This window comes from Setaria viridis, chromosome 2, assembly GCF_005286985.2.
Source record: "Setaria viridis chromosome 2, Setaria_viridis_v4.0, whole genome shotgun sequence".
Lineage (NCBI taxonomy): Eukaryota > Viridiplantae > Streptophyta > Magnoliopsida > Poales > Poaceae > Setaria > Setaria viridis.
In genome coordinates, this window is record NC_048264.2 from 5,776,705 (window position 1) to 5,799,384 (window position 22,680).

A 22,680-nucleotide genomic window follows, 5' to 3' on the forward strand; every position below is an offset into this window, starting at 1 on the left:
GGATTTACAGTACCAACTATACCTATATGCATTATCCTGGATAACCATTGCTTACTAATTGCTTGGGTTTTGGAGATCTTTAGCATGTTCTTCAAAATTGTTTATCAACAAATTTTTGAGTTTTCGATAAACAGTATTCATGACGCCATGATGGTGAGCAATTTTTCAGTTCCAATAGATTGGATTTGGACGAATTGTACACTTCTGTGTTTGAGAATTTTGATTAAATTGTTTGTCACTATGTTTAAGCCTTACCAATAAGTTATTTGTTTTCATGGATCTAGAAATCATTTGATACTATGTCATTTACATTAATTTACTAGTCAAATTTTTCTAAGCTCAAGCAACTTTCTTCTGGTGTTGTAGGAAGGAGATTGATCATTTGATTGAATCAACTGTTCACCTTTTTTTTTCATAGTTTTCATGCCTTTTAATCATAGAATTGCGCTATGCAATTCCTTCTGTTCAGTGTTTATGAAATTGTAGTAGCTTCATCTTAACTATATTTTTGAAATGTGGTACAAATGGGTTTAGAGGAGAATGTCTATGTTGGAACTTCTGTAGTTGATATGTACAGCTTGTGTTGGCGCTAGTTGACTACTCACTCCTGCTTTGTTTTCTGCATTTAATACCTTATTTGGTATAACTTGCTTCCTCTCCTCTCAGTTTATCTCTCACCCGTATACAAGGAGCGGATGAGTGAGCTGGATTATGTCAGTTTACAGCGTGAGCTCCCATGAAGCTTTGCCTTCTGATGTGTGTCTGCAATTGCTAATGGTTGGTTGCAGCTGTTTACTGGCTGCTGCAGCACATCTCGCAGCCATCTTTACCGAACAAGCTGATTGTGTTTGATTTTACTATGCTCTATAAGATCACTGGTGATCAGTTCACCATTCTGTTTGCTTTTCTTGAACAAGTATTGGACCGTCTTTTCATACTCTGCTGTGCTAGTGCTACTACGGGGCTTATTTGTTCTTTCTACTAAACCTCATGTTGTCACTTTTTTTTCCCCTTTTCTAGATATGGTTGAGTACATCCTGAAACATTGTTACATCATCCTCGCAATAAAAAAAGAAAAAAAAAGAACTGTTTCATGAGTATGTGTGAATATGTAGCTCTCTGTATGGTTTTGCTGCTATGCTGGCCTTGCTGATCTGTCATTTTCCCCGAGCTCACCATTATCAGTATATTGTAAATCAGAAGATTGTGTTTATTTGTTGGCAGGTACCACCTGTTTACAGGGTAAAGTCAGGTTTACTGTCTGAAATCAATCTTCTCGTGATGCATACCTTATCAGTTTTAGATCGATTACTAGTGAAATTAAAAGCTTCACTTTTCCAAACATTTCATAGATCATGTCAATTGAGCTAGTATTACCTGTACGGCATACTGTGAGATGTGGATGAACAGCCATTAATGTCCATCATCTGATGGTATGGGAGTTCCCTACGAGAATCTTTAGTGGCACCTCTACCAGTTGCTCATGGACCTCCACGAACTTGTCCATATAAATCAGAGTCTATTACTCCTGAAGGATGCATTTAGGGTGTCTTGACCCAACGTCCGCCAAACCCTGTCCACGTCCCTGTCTTCCCCTTTTCTGCTCATGTTTTTATCTAGTTCATCACACTCCGCATAAACTGTGGCGACGGGTGTGGGATGGAGAGGTGGAGTGAAGGTTCCCTGCCTAAAGAAAAACATAGAATGTTAATACGATGGATTGGATAAATCAGTAGAGTTGTTTTGGTGCCTGGACCTGAAGCTTTAGCTTGAAGTGTTTTTTATTATTTTGTATGAGCTGATAGTACCAGGCTAGCACCTTTGATTCTTGCACATGGATGTGTGCCTTTTGTATTCCTTAGGATATTATGATAATGAATAGAGATCAAAGAATTAAATTGAGAAGTGTGCAAACCTAATGGTGCTCTCAGTCAACAACAGTTCCAGATTTAGTGATGGATAGATGCAGAAGCAATCAGACTAGCTTTGTTTTCTATGGCCAATAATATTTTAATATTTCTACAACCAGTTTAGATTGTTAGCTTTGTTTTCTAGGGTGTGTTTGCAGCAGGTTACCATGACTGGCGACCAACTGCACGTAAGCCACAATACTGAACTGAATCTTTTGTTTCACATGGTAGCAAAAGTATGAGCTCCCTACACAAGGCATGTTAATTTTCTTACGCCATTAGAATTGAAACTAGAATTATTTGGTTGTGTGAGTATTAGACTCAGAACGTTCTGTTAGGTTATTATATCTGCCATACGTACCCCTCAAAGTAGAGTTTTTATACCATTAATAAAGATGCTAGTTCATTCAGTGAAAGAATACGTACCCCTGTATAATGCACCTCTATAATTAACAACTCTTTTCCTCCCCCATGCCAGGCAGCTCTGCCATCATCCCTCCGAGCTGTGGTTTCCTTCATTTTCATACCTACTCATGGAGTCTTCAGGTATCTGCTAAATCTTTAGAAAACGAGTAAAGAAAGAGTAGTTTTTGTAGTTCTCTCTAATTATTTTCTTCCATGTGTAGATACGGTTCCCTTACAGTCAGAAGGTGTTCAGCAAAATTCTCCACGGATCTGCTCAACTAGAAGGTCTTATGTGACTCATTTTTGTCTGTGTTCTCATCTCTTCCGCTTTCCCATGCCTGTCATAACGTTTACTTCTTTTTATTCTTTTCACTTTGTAAATATTCCATGTAAACAACTACAACATATTTGGATCCTAACCACTCATTGTATTCATTATTACTGACACAGAGTATGTTCAATTTGATTTGTCTCACAGAACAGATACTTGTCAGCGGTTGGTGAATAGGATGCCTATCAACCCGAAGCTAGCTGTTTTCGAGAGCACACAGGAGAGGTATGCGCGTGTTTATAATTTCACCGCCTATCCTGTAGTCCACTGCATTTTCATTGATTCATGGTCTATACTTTATACTTTCATTTTTCTCACTTCAGGTTCGAGGTACTTCTTCGACCCGAGTTGCGATCATCTTATCCAGTGGGTGGTGGTCCTGGATCGTCTTTTCAACAGCTACCCAACCGAAATGTTCCTCAACAGAGTTATGTTCCTGATGATCCTGGCGCTGATTTTATTGCGGTTGACCATGCTCCGGGGTGCAATAAATCTGTTCGCCGTATGAGGAATGCTTCTGATGATCGCACCGGGGTTGTAGATCGCCGTAGGAAGAAGTTTCGGTCCTCTCACCGCTCTTCAAAGGAAAAGAATAGTGCAGCTGATAATTCTAGGCGATTAACCGATTATTTCCTTGCCCAGGATGGCACAGAGGTATGTGCCAAATATTTAATTGAATTGTCATGTTACAAATACACACACAATATCTATGCACATATATATGCAGTAATTCCTGGTGTTGTATTATTCTTCTTGTTGCTCTGTGTACATTACTCACTTCTAATACCTGACATATGTTCCATGTAGTTTCCTTATTTTTTACATGGTTTACTTTTAGTGTCATTTCCTCTTTCCTTGTATATACTCAATTTTACACATCAGTACACATGCCAGGCTCCACCAAGACCCAGGAACTTCAATGTTGGTTTGGATGACATGACTAACGTCCCTAAGATTCGTATTCCACGTTTGCGTGATCTCTTAGCCCGTCCATTGGGTTGTCTCACTGGTCACCCCTTGCAAGCATTTAATGAATTGTTCGACCAGTTTGACCAAACCTTATCTGAGAACACTTGTGCCATCCAAGCTTCTTTATGCAACATTGCTAGAGCTCCTTATCGTCTAGCTGAAAAGTGTGGACCGGTAATAGAGGAGCTTATTGCTGCCCAGAGGTCGGCTTCTGACCCTAACAATATTGGGGAGACTTCACGGAGGAACAACTCAGGCACCGAAGAGGACTTTGTCGATCCTCACAACGGTGGCACACATCGATCCCCACAATCCATTCTGATTATGTACTTTTTTTCAATTCCTAATCAAATTGCTCTTGAAAGTTTCAACTTATTTTTCTGTACATTACTTTCTGTAGATCAACTATTCGAGCATGGAAACGGCGGTGTTTTCAGGACCCCAAGTTCTTGCTACAGAGATGATGTATTAAGGGATGGCAACGGCCAAAACTCATACACCACAGGTACTGCCTATCGCATACTACAACCAGCAAAATGCTCGGTAATGACCCTTTACCATAAAAGCTTAACAACAGTTTTTTTTGAAATCTTGGTCACAGATCCCGCCACATCTAAAACTGGTGGCACTACACCTTGCACTAAACCTCATCAAGAAGCTTGCAGGGATGACCATGCACGTACTACTACTTGCTCAGGTTAGCACTATGTAGTCTGAATTTTCTCTTTATCTCTTTTCCAGGTTGTATCCAGTCTTACATTACAATACGCAGCTGTCAGGATTTTTACCCATATGCTCAGCCTTTAATTGTTTAGGAGTCATTTATGTTCTTGCTTAACGCTGTATTCATGTCATTAATTTTTCAGATCATATACCCCCCTCTTCTAGTTTGCCTGACAGCAACCATGATATGAATAGAATCAACAATCTCATTGATGCCATCTATTGTGAAGAGCAATCAAATCATATGCATACTCTCCCTTCACCACGCACTACCCAATTTGAAGACCAGGCCAAAACTGTATGTTTAACTGGACACGATTACCACCCACTCCATTCGATTCGAGTTGCAATCCTTCCAGCTAATTATTTTCCAACTACATGTTATTTTGACCTTTCCAAAGGATCAAAATAACATGGTGTCAGGCACTTTACATGTGTCAGAACAGAGAACAGGGAAACGCATGACACGGAAGCCTGCTAAATATTCTTCACCCTTCAAGCATGGAATTATGTCCCGTCCTGCACCCAATGTGGACGCAGCAATGAGTCTCTTTGGACACATGTGCGCTGATGACTCCACATTGAAAAGGTTTGCTTTTGTCCATTTCTAAATCTTATAACAGCCAAACTTTCTATTTCTCCATTTGCTTATTGTAATATCCACAGCATGCCGGTGATCCAGTTTGGTAGCACCCCTTTAACTTGTGACATGATTGCACAATCATTTGCCGATGGTGCAATCCCAGACTCAACTTTTATCACAGGATTTGTCAAATGTCTTAGCTATGATGATTATTGGATCAGACCCGAGTGCCATGGTTACAGAATTTTTTTTGATGCTGACCTCTCAGTAAGCTTTTATTTTGCCATTCTTTGACACTAGATTTATTAAAAATTTTCCATTCTTTCGTACTTTTTTTTATTCCATGGCATTTCTTTTCTTGAAGGCAATTCTCAATGTTGAGTGGCACAAAAGGGACAGCTCCGAACCCAAATATAGCCAGTTTGCTGCAGTGACAGCCATCCAACGTTGTCTTCCTTTCACAGACTTGAAGAAGACAAAGATGGTACATCTACTATTTTTTTTTTTGGTTAGCTTTTGTCCATTTTTTTCTGGTCCTCCAATCTGGCCATGAGTTTGCTGGTTTCATAATTTTGTGTTTGAGTAGCTTCTGCATATGTTGTACTCACGAATTTAGTTAAGTAGATAAGTCATTGTTATTATATTTTTGCTATAATAAGTAAATTCTTCTTTTTATACACTGTGTAGATTCTTCTACCAGTTCTACATCAGCACCATTGGTCTGTTTATTGCGTTAACTTTGGCCAATCACGAATTGATGTGCTTGACTCAATGTTGTACACCCCTGAGTCTGACAACAATTGGGACAATTATCATTTGGAATTTGGGAAAAAAATCATGCACCGACTAAGTGATGCTCTCTCCATTGCTGCACCTCTCAAATTTAAATCATTCAAGAACTGGAGACATGTCCCGGTCAAGGTTCCCGTCCAGAAGGCCACGTCGGACAGTGCATTCTTTGCCATGAAGTTTCTCGAGTTCTATGATGGTGATGGCCATGGCTCACTACACACTAGCATCGCTGCTGTAAGTCTTTTCCCAAGACTTTACCCTTTCGCATGCAGTTTCTTACTTTTCATGGCTATATGTCTTTAATTTCAGGAACGATCAAAAGAGTTGCGTGCTGAGACCTTGTATTACCTCACTTTTCATAAGCAGAACAAGGTTGTGGTGCTGCCCGACGAAATCCTTCAGACCGTCGAGATGATCATCACCCTTTTTTCTATTAGTTTTTTTTTGTTCATTACAACCCTTTACTATTTAATTTTTATTCTTTTGTAGCTGTGCATATTGTACATTCTCATGATTCATATATGAACTATGCTTAGTTTTGTGACTGACATGTGAATACCTCATTTTTGATGTGTATTAATGCTGCTGCGACAGTCCCGACGCATCTCTTTGTTCTGTTTTAAGCATGTATGCCCCTCTTATGAGGCCGTTGCGTCTAGCTTTCCTATCGCTATTGCTAGTCTTTTGTATATTATAAACTGATCGTTATAACAGAGATGATTTCCAAGTGGTGTATACAAATGCAAAATTCTTTGTTATAAAGTCCTACAATGAGGCTGATATTCACAAATCTATCAAGTATGGTGTGTGGTCGACATCCTCTGTTGGAAACCTGAAGCTGGATACTGCATTCAGAGATGCTCAAGTGATAGCTGCAAGTAGTTCTACCTTGTGCCCAGTTTTGCTGTTCATTTCGGTGAGTTGATATTAATTTAAGGTGTTTGACCACTTTCATTTGGTTCCATATTCTTGAACTTGAATTACTGAGTCCAATATTATGGTCTAACAGGTCAACGGAAGTTCACATTTCTGTGGAGTTGCTGAGATGGTTGGCCCTGTTGACTACCAAAATGACATGGACTTTTGGTGCAGGAAGAATAAATGGATTGGCAGCTTTCCTGTAAAATGGCACATCATAAAAAACGTACATAACTCCACCTTCCGAAGTATCTTGCTGCAGAACAATGAAGATAAACCTGTGACCAGTAGCAGAGATACACAAGAGGCAAGCTCTCTTTGATGCTTCACAAAGTTTTCTTCAGTCTGATCTCATTTGCTAGGAATGTCATTCCACTGTTTATGCTTGGTAAAAAGAAAATTGTCTATGCTCAGTTCTCTGTTTTTTTTAGTATATGGTATAGAACCTGCATATTGTTTTCACAAAATGGAGCACGTAAATCAATAGTACTAGCTAGTTTTGCTTCTTTGGACGAAGTTGACATAACAAAAGGTTTTGTCTATTTAGCATTTTTGCTGTTGCAATTTTGAATATGGTATACCGTGATCTACTTGGTTCAAAGCTTGCATTGCTATTATGTACTCATTTCTAAATAAGATTTTGGGGCTAAAACTAATTAGCAGTCTGGTTCTCTTTTCCTGAACCAAGATTCACTTTCTAGTAGTGTTGTCTTTGTGATATCCAAAGCTTTCATTCTATTTCTGATTAGATTTACTTCTCTAGTAGTGTTCTATATAATTTCATACGTTCAAAAAACTAACAGTGTTTTTGTCTCTTCTATGAGATGCACTACCTTGCATCATTTCACATCCCTACAGGTTTAGTGTTATCTGATTTTTCGGGATGGATGCCAAGAAGTTCCTGCAGCTGGTCGAAGAGAAGGAAAAGAGGATCCTCGAGAAGAAAGAAGCACCACTGAAATGGGAGCAGAAACTGGAAGCAGCAGCTAAAGCAAAGGCAGATGCAGAAGCCAAGGCGAAGAAAGTTAAGTCAAGAAAGCACAGGAAGAGAGGGGATTCTTCCTCAGACTCCGATAGTGACTCTGACAGTGATGTTGATCGGAAACACAGGAAGAGGAAGGACCACAAAAGGAACAGGAAACATGGTCATTCAGACTCTGACGATGCCAGGAGACGCAAGCGGAGGTCGAATAGGAGGAGCTCAGACTCAAGTGATGAGGGCAACAGTGAATGTGAGAGTGGGTCTGAAGATGAACGCAGAAGGAAGAAGCACTCACACAGAAGAAGACACCATAGACATTCATCAAGGTCAGATTCTGAAGACTATAGCAGTGATGAGGAAGAGTGGAGATCGACCAAGAAGGACCACTCTAGGAGCCGGAGACGCCGTCATCGATCATCAGATGATGACTCTGACTCCGAGGGCAAGGTCAGGTCTAGACACAGGAAGCGTCAGAGATCTAGTGACGAAGACGCACCATCAGATTCCAATAACCATAAGCATCACAAGAGCCGCTCCTTGGAGGAGTCTTCTGATGAAAGAGCTGCGGATGAATCAGAGAAGATGAGAAATGGCAAAAGGTCTCACAAGAATAGCCACCACCATCACTGTCACCATCGGCACCACCATCATGAACGCAGTAGTAGTTCTGCAGAACCTAACGACGACCAGAAAGCCCTTGAAGGTGACAGCGCAGACTGAAGTGCCTCCAGAGGGGAAGGTTTAATTCTCATTCGTGATGTTGCCTCTCTGGTTAACTGCGTGGAATCTGAACTTTGTTGTACTGATAACATTTGTCTGATTTGGTGATTAAACCTTAGAAGATACTTTAATCATTTAATTTTACGAGCTGTGCTGGCTTTGATAATTTGGTGATACTAGAAGTTAATAATGAATGCACGGTTATCATTTATCAACGTTTTATACGCATCTAGATGGCTGCCCGTCCTCCGAAGTCTCTAAAGTTGATAACGGATCTCTCAAAAAATAGTATAGAACGGAGGCATTCATCATGCATACTCTTTCCCCCGCCTTGCAACATTGCTCTAAATGGCGGAATTTTTTCTGGTTATTAGTTCTCAATTGAGACGCCACAGAGGAATGGGCTGAGATAGCATTGCAACAGAATCCCTTGATCTTTGAACACGCACCAGAACACATCTCAATTAAACAGCATGCAAAAGGCAGAGTGAGCACCAAAATTAAACACATCACTCATTTCAAAATTTGACAATATACACCAAAATCTCAGTGCTGCAAAAGGCATGTGCAGCGCTAATATTTTGAGGGTATAAACTGAAAATAATGCTACTATCTATATCCCCTATCATTTCTCCAAAGAGGGGGCTTTCTGAGTACATCAACGCCTTACAAGGAAGTAGTCTCATGCTACAAAACATTCTCTCAACTAGGGACTGGTTCGGATGCCCAGTGGCTGTTGAGAGTATTATTTGTAAGGACGCAACTGTCTTCCTGTTGCAATTTCCAGTCGCACTTACTGTAAAGAATAACTGCTAGATCGTAGTACAAAAATGGTACAACATCCAAAATGGCTGGAACTGTGTCCTACTGGCGGTCAGAAGTTAGTTAGGATTTTATCTTTTGACAAACCATCGGCAACAAGAACTCTTGTAATTTCCTGCATCATGCAAATATATTAGATGAGCAAGGAAGTACAGAGTAACCAATATTTATAATAAAGAAATTGGATGAATGTTGAAAGAATGTACTAGGCAAACAAACTTTTTGAAGGTGTATGTGTTGCAAAACTTGCACTTCTAGTCTCTGTAGTCTGCCTCAAAATATACACTTCGAACTATATCAGCAGGAACAGCATGATTCATAAATGACAATGGTGTGCAACTTTATGATTCATATGAAGTTAATGTGATTATTAAAGAACGATCTAAGAACTATAAGTAGAGAATAATTCTAAGCTTCTAATAATAAGCCTATAATTCTAAGCTTCCAATAATAAGCCTTTATTATGTCAAAGCTGATCACTATTGTTCGAACATTTCTAATGTTTGCATGTTCAGAAGAAGAGAAACATGTTGAAGTAGAGAAAACATTGTGACGCATTGGCAAAAAGAAAGTGCTGAATGTAGAAGGTGCTGGGCTGCTGGCAAATTGTGCCCAATAATTAGCGTCAATGTTCTAAGATAAATGAGGAAAACAAGTGAATGACGATACCTCTGTCATCTGTTTATGTCCACACAAAATTGCTCCCGCTGATGAAGGGTTTACAATATTCTTCATCCTTGAGAAAACATTCTACAAAATCCAAAACGAACACTATAAGCACAAGAAAACATAACGAGCTAGAAATAACCCAGGAGTCAAAAGATAACAACACCTGGACATAACCTCGCTCGCCTGTCCATTGACTGTCTGGTCTTGAGAGGACAGGCACAATTTTAACTCCTTTGGCCTCCCAATCATCGAACCTCTCCTGTCAGAGTGCATAGTTACCAACCATTCTAGATGGAATATAACAATACAAATTGCACAATAAGCTGACATAAACCTACCTGATATGCCATCCTTTGAAGATTTCTAACCCCATAAAAGAGGCTTACGCCAGTTTTATGGTCTTGAACAAAATCTGACTCAATAAGTGACCGAATAGGACTGCAATAAACGAATGTGAAACAGATACTATGAGAAGAATTATACATTCCAATGTAAGTACATAGGGATGTCTTCGACAAATGCACTTTGTGCAAAGGAGTACAATAGACAGCCTCTTCTAAGAACAAGGGTGTATCTGTGCTTTGATGAAATAAAAACAGCTTATCTAGAGAGAGGGCTTCTTAGATGCAATGAAGTTGCAGCTGAACAAATGAATCAGGCAAAGATACGGAGTTTATTCATGGGAATTATATTGCTCATTCACTGAAGTGATAAAATAATACAATCAAGAATTGGATATTGTGGGTAAATTACTTGGCATGACATGCAGAAGCATTAAACAGACAGTTTGCAAGAATTGAATTACTTATCCGAAGAAGCAAAAGCCTAAGTAAATGTCATACAATTTATGCGCAAGTATTTATTGTATCTGAAGAGAACTAACAGCCGGTTAGGTAGCAAAAATGTTTGAAACTTATGGCTCAAGACTCTTAAGTCTGAAGTAATTCCAGAAATAGCTCAGCAGTGGATGTACCACAGTGCTGATGGCACCCACATGATTAGCACAGTAACAAAATTGTTCTTTTTGCCACAATGCCAATTGCATCAGGTTTCGGATTACTGAGACCTAAAATTGAGCATTTGTGCATACTTCAGTGCAATTGATGCGTGGTTGACCAATTCCTTTGAGAAGTAGAAGCAAACGAACTAATGCTAGTTTAGAAGCACAGGGGTAGGCACCTGATTCCGGATCCGGTGGCGAAGACGAGGACATCACGGGCGTCAGCTATCCTGTTAACCTCAAACCCGCGGCCGACGACGCTGGCGCCGACGTGGACGAGGTCGCCGGGGCGGAGATCGCAGAGCCGCGCGGAGGTGGTGCCCGGGACGCGCTTGACGAGGAAGTCGAAGGCGGCGGCGGAGGAGGACCCGGGCGAGGGGGGCGGGGACGCGATGGCGAGGAAGATGGGGTAGGGCGCAGCGGGGAGGCGGAAGGGGAGGAACTGGCCGGCGGCGGCGTGGGAGGCGAGGAGGCCGCGGTGCGCGGAGAGGTCGAGGGAGATGTGGTAGAGCGAGGCGTGGGCGGTGGCCGGGCGCACGGAGGCGAGCGGCGCCTCGGCCCACTCGGTGGGGGCCTGGGGCGGGGCCGGGGCCGGGGCCGGCGCGGCGGAGGCGAGCGCCGCCGCGGAGAGGAGGCGGAGGTGGTGCTGGCGGAGGAGGTGGAGGCGTTCTGGCCGAGGTCGTGGTGGGGGAGAGCATGGGAGAGGAGTTACTGCACGACCGAAGGAGGCTCACAGCCCACGTGGAAAAACCGGACGCGGGAGGGGCGAACGCTCGGATGCTGGTCGCGGCTCGGGTACAGAATAAGTTATTCTGTACCCTGGGTACCGAATAGCGGAGGCCTATATATATATATATATATTGTTAGCTTTATTGTGAGACATTCATCAAAATAGATTTGTGCAGCGATTTGAATAGGGAAAACTCCTTATTTGACACTGAAAGACAACTAAATTCTCTCAATTGCATTAATTTTTTGATCTCCCCTATCTGACGCTAGGTCTACCTTCTAGTGTTAAATACTTTTTCTCAACTGAATATAATTGCTTTTCTATCACAGCTTTTGGACCTAGACCTGGGCGCCCAATAATGTCAGCCCCCACTTAGATTGGTTCCAGTAGATTTAATTCTGTTTTGAGAAAGCTGCAAACCTACATGTTCTGAAATGCTTCGCTCAACTTTTGCGTAAGGTCCGGCCCCCTGATCTAGATAGACAATATACATCCTACCCTTCTCGTGTCATCTAAACGCATCTCTGTCTGGTGTGCTTCGTTCTGTCTGGGCTCAAAGACAAGAGAAGTGCAAGGGACCAAGCTACCATCATTTACTTTGCTGGAGTATATATAAATTCTACATCCACACCATCACACCAGTTCCAAAGACATCCGATCTGTATATTCCATTTTTAATTCGCACGTGGTGGCACTGATCAGGCTGACCTCAGTTCAACGCAATGGATTGTTTCTCCTCCCGTTCGCACATCCTTTTTTAAAAAAAAGGAGAAAGTCTCTGTTTTTATTGAACGCACATAACACAGGTACATAGTTTAACTGCTGGAGATTTAATAAACCTCTTCTCAAGTGAAGGGATTTGTATCTTAAATGGAATATCATTTACCCAAGCATCTTTTCGGAATAGGATCCTATGACCATTTTTGCACATTGTGCATGCCTCACATTTAAATATGAAGTTCTTACCATGTTTGTCTCTCCCAAGGGGGTGGAGGAGAGGCTGCTGTGCCCGTGCATGTCATCCTCGACCCCAAGCCAACAGGGACACTAAGCATTGCCCAAGTCAGCCAGTCCCCGTGCCACGAAGCGTGGTGGCACTGGCCTCAGCGCGGACTGAAAAAAACAGTATCCAAATTGAGATTCTAGCCTTTGCACATTTGCGAATGTGAAAGTCTGCTATGCTAGGTGCAGCAGGACATTGCAGGAGACTATAGAACGTCTGTTGTCACGTACAATCCCATATTCCATCGTATAGAAGAGATAGCGCATCCAAACCAACGATAGCATTTTATTGATATCCAGTATTAAATCTGGATTAACCTACATTATAGCACGGGCATAAGCCAATATAAATCCACAATATGCATAAGAAAATCAATACTCATAGTTTGAGCTGCCGTTTCAAATATAACAAGTTATCAACCTTGAGCACAAATATAATTGCAGCCTGATGGTCTATTTCCTCGAATCCAATGTGTCACGTTTGAATCCTAATCATGCCACCTCCCTCTATTTTTGGCCTATTTTCTTCCTCTTTCCTCCCTATGCCATTCTACATGAAAGAAGGGTTTAACTTATCTCAAATCTCAGCATGAGTTTAATTGTAAGGTTGCATTTTGATTGGTGATATCTATAAAAATATGTCATCTTAAATAGAAAGAAAGAGTTATACATTTTTACGAAAATATTTTTCATGATAAATCTAGTAGTGCCAACAATATATTGTAAAAAAAGTGCGAAAGGACCTCTAACCTAGTGGTTAGAGCACCTGAGTAGCATCCAGCAGACCTAAATTTGACTCCCTGTGTGAGCGAATTAAGTAAATAAAAAAATTATATAAAAAAATAGGTTGGGGCTTCCCCTGCTGACTTCGATCAAATCCATAAAAAGTTAGATATTCATAGTTAAAATTAAAAAAGTTTGATTTAGTACTAGAAATCTGAGTGGTGCTTCCTGTGGCACGCACGGAGTGCGCCACTCATGCCCAGCAGTCTTTAGGTTTTTGAGTCATTAAACTTATTTACGCCATGCAGTCTTATGGAATTTCATGATATCATGGTTTAGATGATTGCATGTCACCTTGAGTTAAATGTTTGAAGTCAAGGTTAGGTTGTTTGATCTTCTCAATGTCAAATTATATGTTCTTAACCTTTTTATCGAAATGATTCTGATTCAATTCCACATTTCCAACGTGCTACATATTTATTTTCTTCTTGTTCTTTTTTGGATTGTTTTCATCCCCAATTGGAGTCCGGCCACTGCCATACCATCTCAACATAACAATAGAGCATAGAGCTGTTTGTTTTGTTTGTCACTATGTCATGACTGCTATCAAGACATGAATACGTATTCAGAAGGATATAACGTACTAGTACTTCACGTTTTTGTTGTTTTCGTAATGTTGATTCAGTCAACCTGTTGTGTGGGCCTGAGGCCAAGGGTGGCGTGTATGGCTTATAAGTCAACGTCTGCAGTGAAGGAAGACATGAATTCAATCTACTAGAAAGTAAACTCTGGAAGAGGAGATCCTCCTCGTTCCTCGGCAAATTCTTGTATCTCTGCGATTACTCACGTCTCGGCACCTCGCTGGCGGCAAGGGGTGTTACACACCTGTTCACTACCCTGTCAAAAACCCTACTCAATTCTTAGATTTTCATTATCCAAAGTTCTCTGCATCCCATTCCCAAAATATCTCATGTTCACCTCCGCCTCCGAACACGCATAACTGACAGCTGGCCCCAGGGGCAGGCCCGCAATTTGAAGAATGGGTATTCAAAATTTTCAGAGGCTATTTTTTTACATGATTCAGACAAAAAAAATTAAAAGCTCTCAAGTTTTAGACTTCAGAGTACTCTCCATGCGTCATGTTGTAACAAATTCGCAAATTGAAATCAATAATACATTAAAAATAGGAAGCCAATTAGCAAATTGCTCACTTGCAATTGCTGCAGTCCTTCGGTCTCCAAAAATAACGCCAGTTCATTGTGTGCTGGAATCAGCGAACTGTGATATCGCTCGCCACTTGGATGGCTTGGTTTGCTGTTGTGCTGATCGCAAGGAGCAGAAGGGGCAAAGGGTTAGAGAGAATTGGGCTGAGGAGATGTTGGGCCGTTGGGTCAGGAGCAGGCAAGGGAGAGGTGCGCTAGAAGTAGATTTGAACCGAATACTTCGAGGGCTGATGAAGAGGTGCCATTTTTTTTTATCTTTTGAATACGGATATATTGTATAGAGGTATGTATGTAAATGTTTTGATAAAAAATAATGGCCTTGAAGAATTGAAGTGGGCCCGCCCCTAGCTAGCCCCAGTGGTCCACCTGACGTCAGCGAAGGAGGCCCACGCACACAACCTGAACCGTCCCCGATTTTTGATCTCGCATTCTGCCCTTGCCTCTCTTCTCACGCTGCTCTCCTCCTCTCCACTTCGTCTCAGCGCGGAGGCTGCACCCCTCCACCTTGGACGACCTCGCCAGGTGCGCCGCCTCTCCGACGATCTTGCCGGGTGCACCGCGCCGACAACATCGCCGAGTCCTCCATGCGGGTCCAGGTAATCGACTCGAGCACACCTCCTCACCTCCTTGCGGTTTTGGGCATGGGGTTTTGGAGCACGGCTCGGGGAAGCTGCGGCGATTGCTAGTAGTTGAGTCACGGGGACGGCGGCGGAGCTGCGAGGTGGTTTGGTGAGCCGAAGCGGAACGGCACTACGGTTGGATGCGTGGGGTGGGGCGGCGGGGTGGCTTTTGTTGCTGGTGGTGGTCGGTGTCGGAGGTGGGTTGAAGAGATGACCGGTACATGTTTGGGTTCTGGTTTAGGAGAGATCCTAGGATGGTGCGACTATGGAGGACGGCGGCGCGCGCCCAAGTGTTAGCACATGTGTGACTGGTCCACGTGGAGGCGCAACGCGGCGGTGGCAGCCGTGCGTTGCCGTCCGAGTCCGGCAAGGGCGAGGGGCGACTGGGAAAGAGCACAGAGGTCATCCGTGGGGCTTGTCGGCGAGTTGGGGCGAATTAAGGGGACCATCGAGCACCACTCGTCGGTGTCCCTGACTTGGCCGGACGCGCGCTGCGGATGACCGTCAACGTGCTCGCGCCGCACTACAACGCGCGTGCAGGAGGGCGCTGCGACGCGAGCACCGAGGTGCCATGGGTAGGGAATCCGCAGTTAAGGTGTGGTCGTGTTGTAGTCGAGCTTCAGCGTGCGGCGAGGTTGAGATGATAAGCAGTGGGAGTGGCTTCCGATGGCTGGTAGTGGTCGCCACCAATGCCGCGCTGAGCAGTGTGCCGGTGGCACGGCTGGAGAGAAGGATAGTTTTGCTGTTGTGGTAGGCACTCGGCACCACTCACTGGAAGCTAGAACCCTGAACCTGAAGCGCTAGGTACGGTCACGGGACACGATTGGCATCAGGTTTTTGCTGCGCTCATCAAGCCATCAGGGTGTGGAGTGGAGGTGCAGCAGAGTGCAGTCTGCAGAACGGTGCTTGGTGCCCATGGGCCACTGCGGGTGGCCAATGGCCACTGATCACTGCAGCTTGGCCATGGCTGGGAGGAGTCAGGCTTAGTTGTATCTTGTGTAAAGCTTGGTTGCCTGAATCAGGTGGGTATTGAGCAAGAGAGTAAGCAAACGTTGTCATGGAAGCAGATATGCATTGAACAGTCGGGGGGATTGGGCAATGAGCTGGGGTTTGACAGGTCACTGATAATCTTAATTGCTTTCAGATGGCGCTCCAGTCAGCTAAGGATAATGTCTAGAAAATTTTCACTGCCCTTGTGAAAAATAAGAGGGATTATGAAGCAATTGTAAAGAACATGTCTGCAGAGGAGGTAGTACTAACTTGCTTGGTTCATTTCATTTTGGGAATTGATAATCTAGGACTAATCTTGTGAGTTGAATGTTTGCAGCTGCAGGACGAAATGAATAAGAGACTGGATGAATACAAGGCAATGTGTGTATGTGGTGGCACTAGCATGCTGTGGAAAGACACCTACTCCCTTACCAAGAAGCTGCATGGAGTGCACTCTGTATTTTCTGCAATGGCTTGTATGTTTTTCTTTGCGGCAATGTTTGCAACAGTGCTAGGACTGGCTGCGGCAACATTTTCAAGGTCAGCACCCTTTCCAGTGGCCATTGCTAGTCATGCAATTGAGTATATATCTTGTATTTGAATGATCATCAGGTACCTTGCTGCAAAGGTGATGAATTTGTTTGGGAGGAGAACTTCATTCCAGCAAAATTATGCTGGTGATTTTCCACTTACAGGTGCCATATATAATTTCAATATAGCGCACTCGATGCCTTCGTTAATTGTAAAGAAACAAGTTGGAGACTATATCATTTCAGATATTCTTATTTCTAGAAATGGCAACTCAGAGGAGATGGTTTTGCGTGTACACAACAGTCATTTCATTATGTGAAATCATAGGTGAGTTTACAGTTGAGGTTTGGACTGTTATTAGAATTCTCTATACAGAGCAAGGATATGATAGTAAGAGAAAGCAAATGCTAATGTGCTTTATGCTCTACCTTACAGTTCCAATCAAAGGTGATTGCCAGAACTGGGCAACATGCACAACTAGGAAAACCTATGTTCCCTGTTGCCGGAGATGTGGTGGTGGATCTGACAACCCTGCATGAATTAGAAAGTAGAAAGAGATATTTGGTGCTAGTTCCTTTGAGTTTTGGTTGATGTCCAGCCGAACAGCCATCACTAGGTGGAGTTATACATTTCAAGCCATGTTTGCTTCTGAAATATGCGATGTGATGATTGTTTGAAGCTGGAACTGTATGGCTTTGTTCTTGAAGCTGGCTTGCAAACATCGTTTTTTGACTTTCTGTGGATGTTATAGATAATCATTGCACGATGACCTGATGATATGATTTGGTGCATTTTCGTTTGCTTGTGAATGCTAGGTTTGTCAACTCTTCTAGAAGACTTTGTCGGTTGCATTTTGTTTGTCCGTTTCTTATGATATGCATTGTCAGTCACCAATCTGGACGTTGTGGATGCCAAGCCGAGTTTGATCCTAATACCTTTTAATATGTGCTGGTACTCTGCAAATTTAGAACCGGATGTTTTCCCCATGATTGGTTGTATTTCTAAAGTTTAAATTCCTTAAAGTGTTAATGTAACATCTACTGAATTTTAGTAACCAATCGTGGGCTATGGCAAGGTGTCGGCTCATATAAGAATTGGCGCCACCCTGACGGATGACCCTTTAACTTTTGCGCGCCAAAACCTGCTCTGCATCTAGCAAACAGAAGACGCAACAGAGCCACTTAGTCCAAGATCTTAAAGGGGTGCATGCGGGAGACACTGTTTGATTAATGCATTCATGCAAGAGGTATACCCCTTGGCTGCCGACACTTCTGGTTCTCATGATTGATGGGCTAAAGAATCGAGAATGTCTTATGTATTCTGACAACACAATACACTCTTTTTTTATTTTTGAAACATCCTATTTTGTAAAAAAAAGCTTTAGGCAAATTTTGATTTAAGTACCAATGCATAACAATTAACAAATGGATTTACTCATTGTGAATTAATACATGTTGTATTAAATGTCTATGTTTAGGTCCACATAGAAAAATATGTTAACTAGATGGAATGTAGTACTTTATGATACTTTGCGTAGAAGAGTGTTAGAGTTGATGATGTAGTAATTTGAATTTTGAAAAGTGATTACAGTTGAGTAACTTAGTTTCATCTGAAAGTTCTTGTCATGACTTTGGTTATGTTCCGATCTCATAGAAACAGTGAAGCAAGTTGTATGACATGTTTTATGTCAATTGGTAGGAATTCTTTTTGATACTACTTTCAGCCTATTGCCTTTTCTTTGTTTGAAGTTGTTAACAAAAATCAGGGTATTCGGAGGTCATTTCTTACATGTTATAAGACAAAGAAATTTAGCCAATGCAATTTTCTTGCATGGAGTTGCTTAACTTTGGTTCATAATTATCTGTCCTTGTTTGTACATTTTATCTATTCTTTGTTTTCTAATAGTTTTTCCATTTCTTTCAGCTTGTGGTCTCGTTGGTCACCCATATAGGTTCTAGGGTCAGCATAGAACTTTCATCTGCTCCTGATATAAGCTCAGAGAATTGATTCCTATAACTTCACATATAACCGGTAATATACTTTCTTTTGTATTTAGTGCTTTTCATTTTCTGAATCGATCAACTTATACAATATAGGAATATTTGATTACTTGGAGAGGTTTCTTAAAGATAATATTCGCAAGATTTTTGTTACATTGTTCATTTATTTCTCCTAATTTGGTTAAAATTGTTAGGAATAGCACTTGTATTCATAACAGGGGCTCTAGGCCCATATATATATAGGTACAGGAGGGGGAAATATACAGAAAACTCCCTAATAGAAAAGGTAAATTACCAATAGTACATATACATCTAACACCCCCCTTAAACTCATGGTGGGTCGAGAACACTGAGTTTTGAGAGGAAAAATCTATGCTGAATACGTGTCCGTGCCTTTGTAAAGAAATCAGCCAGCTGCAATTCTGAAGGCACATACTGAAAAGCAATAACCCCATCCTGAACCTGTGAACGTGTATAAGAAACATCCACACCAATATGCTTAGTAAGCTCATGCTTCACTGGATCACGAGCAATACTGATAGCTCCTGTACTGTCAGACAAAAGAGGAGTCGGCACAGAAATCGAAACACCAAAATCCTCAAGCAACCACCGTAACCAAGTCACTTCTGCCGTCACAAGCGCCATAGCACGCAACTTAGCCTCGGCAATCGAACGAGAAACTGCTACCTTCTTCTTAGTCTTCCAAGCAATAAGGGAACCATCAAGAAAAACACAATAGGTAGAAAGAGACCGACGATAAGAGGGATCACTAGCCCATGTAGCATCACAATAAGCCTGGAGATGTAAGGAACTAGAGCGTGGAAAGAATGGACGACGTGAAATGGTCCCATGAAGATAACGTAAGACCCGAAGGAGATGACTATAATGAAGATGAGTAGGAGCTGAAACAAACTGACTCAGGATATGCACAGCATGAGAGATATCAGGATGAGTAACACCAAGATAAACAAGATTCCCAACGATGTGATGATAACGAGTGGGATCCTCAAGGGGCTCACCATCAGTGGCGCGAAGATGAACATTAAGTTCCATGGGAGTCTCAACAGTCCGAAGATTAGTAAGAGAAGCCTGATCAAGAAGATCCTGAATATACTTTTCTTGAGACAAATAGAAGCCTTCGAGCATAGAAGAAACCTCTATCCCAAGAAAGAAACTAAGAGGACCAAGATCAGACATAAGAAACGTCTCACTGAGACGGGCCTTGACAAAAGCAATATACTGAGGATCATCTCCAATAATGATAATATCATCGACATAAAGTAGGAGAAGAGTCCGACCACGAGGTGAAGTATGTACAAATAGGGCAGGATCATGAGCACTGGCAGAAAAACCAGTAGCAGTGACCATGGAGGCAAAACGCTGAAACCAAGCACGAGGAGCTTGTTTTAGTCCATAAAGTGAGCGACGAAGACGACAAACCATACCCTCAAGAATAGAATACCCAGGCGGCGGCTGCATATAGACCTCCTCACACAACTCACCATTAAGGAAGGCATTCTTGACATCAAGCTGAGAGATGGACCACTCATGAACAGAGGCCACATCAAGAAGGGTGCGAATAGTAGTCATGTGAGCAACTGGAGCAAAAGTCTCGCCATAGTCTCGACCATGCTACTATTGAAAACCACAAGCAACAAGACAAGCTTTATAGCGCTCAAGAGAGCCATCAGAACGAGTCTTCACCTTATAAGCCCACTTGCATGTAATATGGCGCACATGGGCAGGGCGAGGAACAAGGTCCCACGTGTGAGTGCGCTCAAGAGCAGCAATCTCCTTAGCCATAGCGTGTTGCCATTCCAGATAAGGAAGAGCATCACGATAAGATGACGGCTTCGAAAAAATAGTGGTAGCATAAGCAGAAGGAGAATAACAATCAGGATGCCTACGAAGACGATGACTACAACGAAGAAGCTGCTCAGGAGGTGAATCCTCTGAAAGAGAGGCCTTAGTAGGAGAAGATGGCATATTAGACGAAGAGGGCACAATAGAAGATGGCACATTAGAAGGCCGAACTCTACGAGTATAGACATGTGTCACCGATGGCTTCATGGAAAAATCAGTAGGACATTCCAGAGAAGTAGACTTCGATGAGAGCACATCAGCACGATGAACAGGTGAGGAGACTATAGGGGGACCACTTGAGGAGGTGCCAGACATGATAAAGGGGTGATAGCAATAGAAGTATCAAGTAATATTAAGAAGGAGAGGGGATTGACCAAAGACGCCGGGGAAACATCAGAAAAAGGGAGAGGATAGAAAGGGCGAGATTCATCAAAAATAACATCCCGAGAAATCCGCATCCTACGCCCAACTGGATCCCAACAACGATATCCCTTATGCTCAGAACTATAGCCAAGAAAAACACACTCGACAGACTGAGCAGTCAACTTCGTGCGCTCACGAGGTGCAAGAAGCACATAGCACACACAGCCAAAGAGACGAAGACTAGAATAGTCAGGCGCCTTATTTAGAAGACGCTCAAAAGGAATCTCACCATGAAGCGCAGCAGAAGGTTGAATATTACTCAAATAAGTGGTTGTAGACACAGCCTCAGCCCAAAAGTGAGGTGGAATAGAAGAAGCAAGCAGAAGAGCACGAGCAGTCTCAAGGAGATGACAATGCTTGCGTTCGGCCACACCATTCTGAACATGGGCGCCAGGACAAGAAAACTAAGCAAGAGTGCCCTGCTCAGAGAGAACCTGACAAAGGGCTACAGAAAGATACTCGCCTGGAGAGTCAGCACGAAAGACACGAATAGAAGTGTCAAAATGAGTGCGGATCATAGAAGTAAAAGACTTGTAGATGGATAAGGCCTAGGCACGATGTTTCATAAAATAAATTCATGTATGACGAGAAAATTCATCTATGAATATAATATAGTATCGATGGCCCCCTTTAGAAACAAAGGGAGCAAGACCCCAGACATCCGACTGAACAAGATCAAAAGGACGCTGTGACACAAACTCACTGGAATGATAGGGAAGCTGAACTTGCTTGCCCAACCAACAACCCTGACACTGAGCTAAAAACTCATGACCTGAAACAGAACCTAGAATACCACGACGAATCAAACTAGATAGACGAGAGCCACATAGATGACCCAAGTGATGATGCCACTGATCAAAAGATGCGGTCAACGAAGCAGCCAAAGTGGAGCCAACTAGACTGATGGGCGCAGCGGAAGGAAGACGAAGCCAGTCAAGCTCCCAAAGACGCTGAGAATCACGACGACGAGGGCCAGTACCAACCAGCTGACCCGTGCGATGATCCTGAACATAACAAAAATTAGGATCAAGAATGACACGACAATCATGATCAGTAAGCTGGCCAGCGGACATGAGCTGCATGGTCAGATTGGGAATATAAGAAACATCAGGGACATGAAAAGAGTCAGATAGGAGAGTGCCCTATCCGACAACAGGAAGAGAAGAACCATCGGCTATATGAACAATGGGAGAACCAGGTGGAGACTGTATGGAAGAAAGACAGGTGCAATCAGGAGTCATATGAAATGAAGCAATAGAATCAAGAATCCATGGACAAATACCTGGAGTAGACATGGAAGGTGATCCCAAAGTGGAAGACTGTGAAGCAGCAGCAGAACCTGTAAGTGCAGAGGGCTGAGTCACAGAACCCGCAGCGCCTGGTGACGTAGAGGTAACAAGGCGACTGAGCAACCTAATGATCTCCTGTGTCTCAGAACCAGCAGAACTCCTTTGAGGACTTCCAGAACCAGAACCACCAGTAGCACTAGCATCCAGCGAAGAATGAGCAGAACCATTAGGAGCACTAGGACCCCGTGAAGAACGTCCACTGCGGTGAGACTGACCCTCATGAAACTGAGCCTTCTTCTTCCTGTAACAAAATGCCTCCACATGATTATCCTTACCACACCAATCACATTTAAGACCACCTCCTCGACTCTCAGAAGAAGGCACCGCAGGAGGAGGAACAGTAGGACGAGTAGAGGAGCTGGCGGCCAAAACTGAAGAATATCACATCAATCCAGCAGCAAG

General features: G+C 42.7%; 1 protein-coding gene across 1 annotated transcript; it reads left to right on the top strand.

Moving 5' to 3' along the window:
• Positions 1–7,342: 7,342 nt before the first annotated feature.
• On the top strand, positions 7,343–8,477 carry LOC117842855 (uncharacterized). Its single transcript, XM_034723380.2, has one exon. It carries the CDS (start codon positions 7,515–7,517, stop codon positions 8,331–8,333), a length of 819 nt encoding a protein of 272 aa, XP_034579271.1. The 5' UTR covers positions 7,343–7,514; the 3' UTR covers positions 8,334–8,477.
• The last annotated feature ends 14,203 nt before the right edge of the window (positions 8,478–22,680 follow it).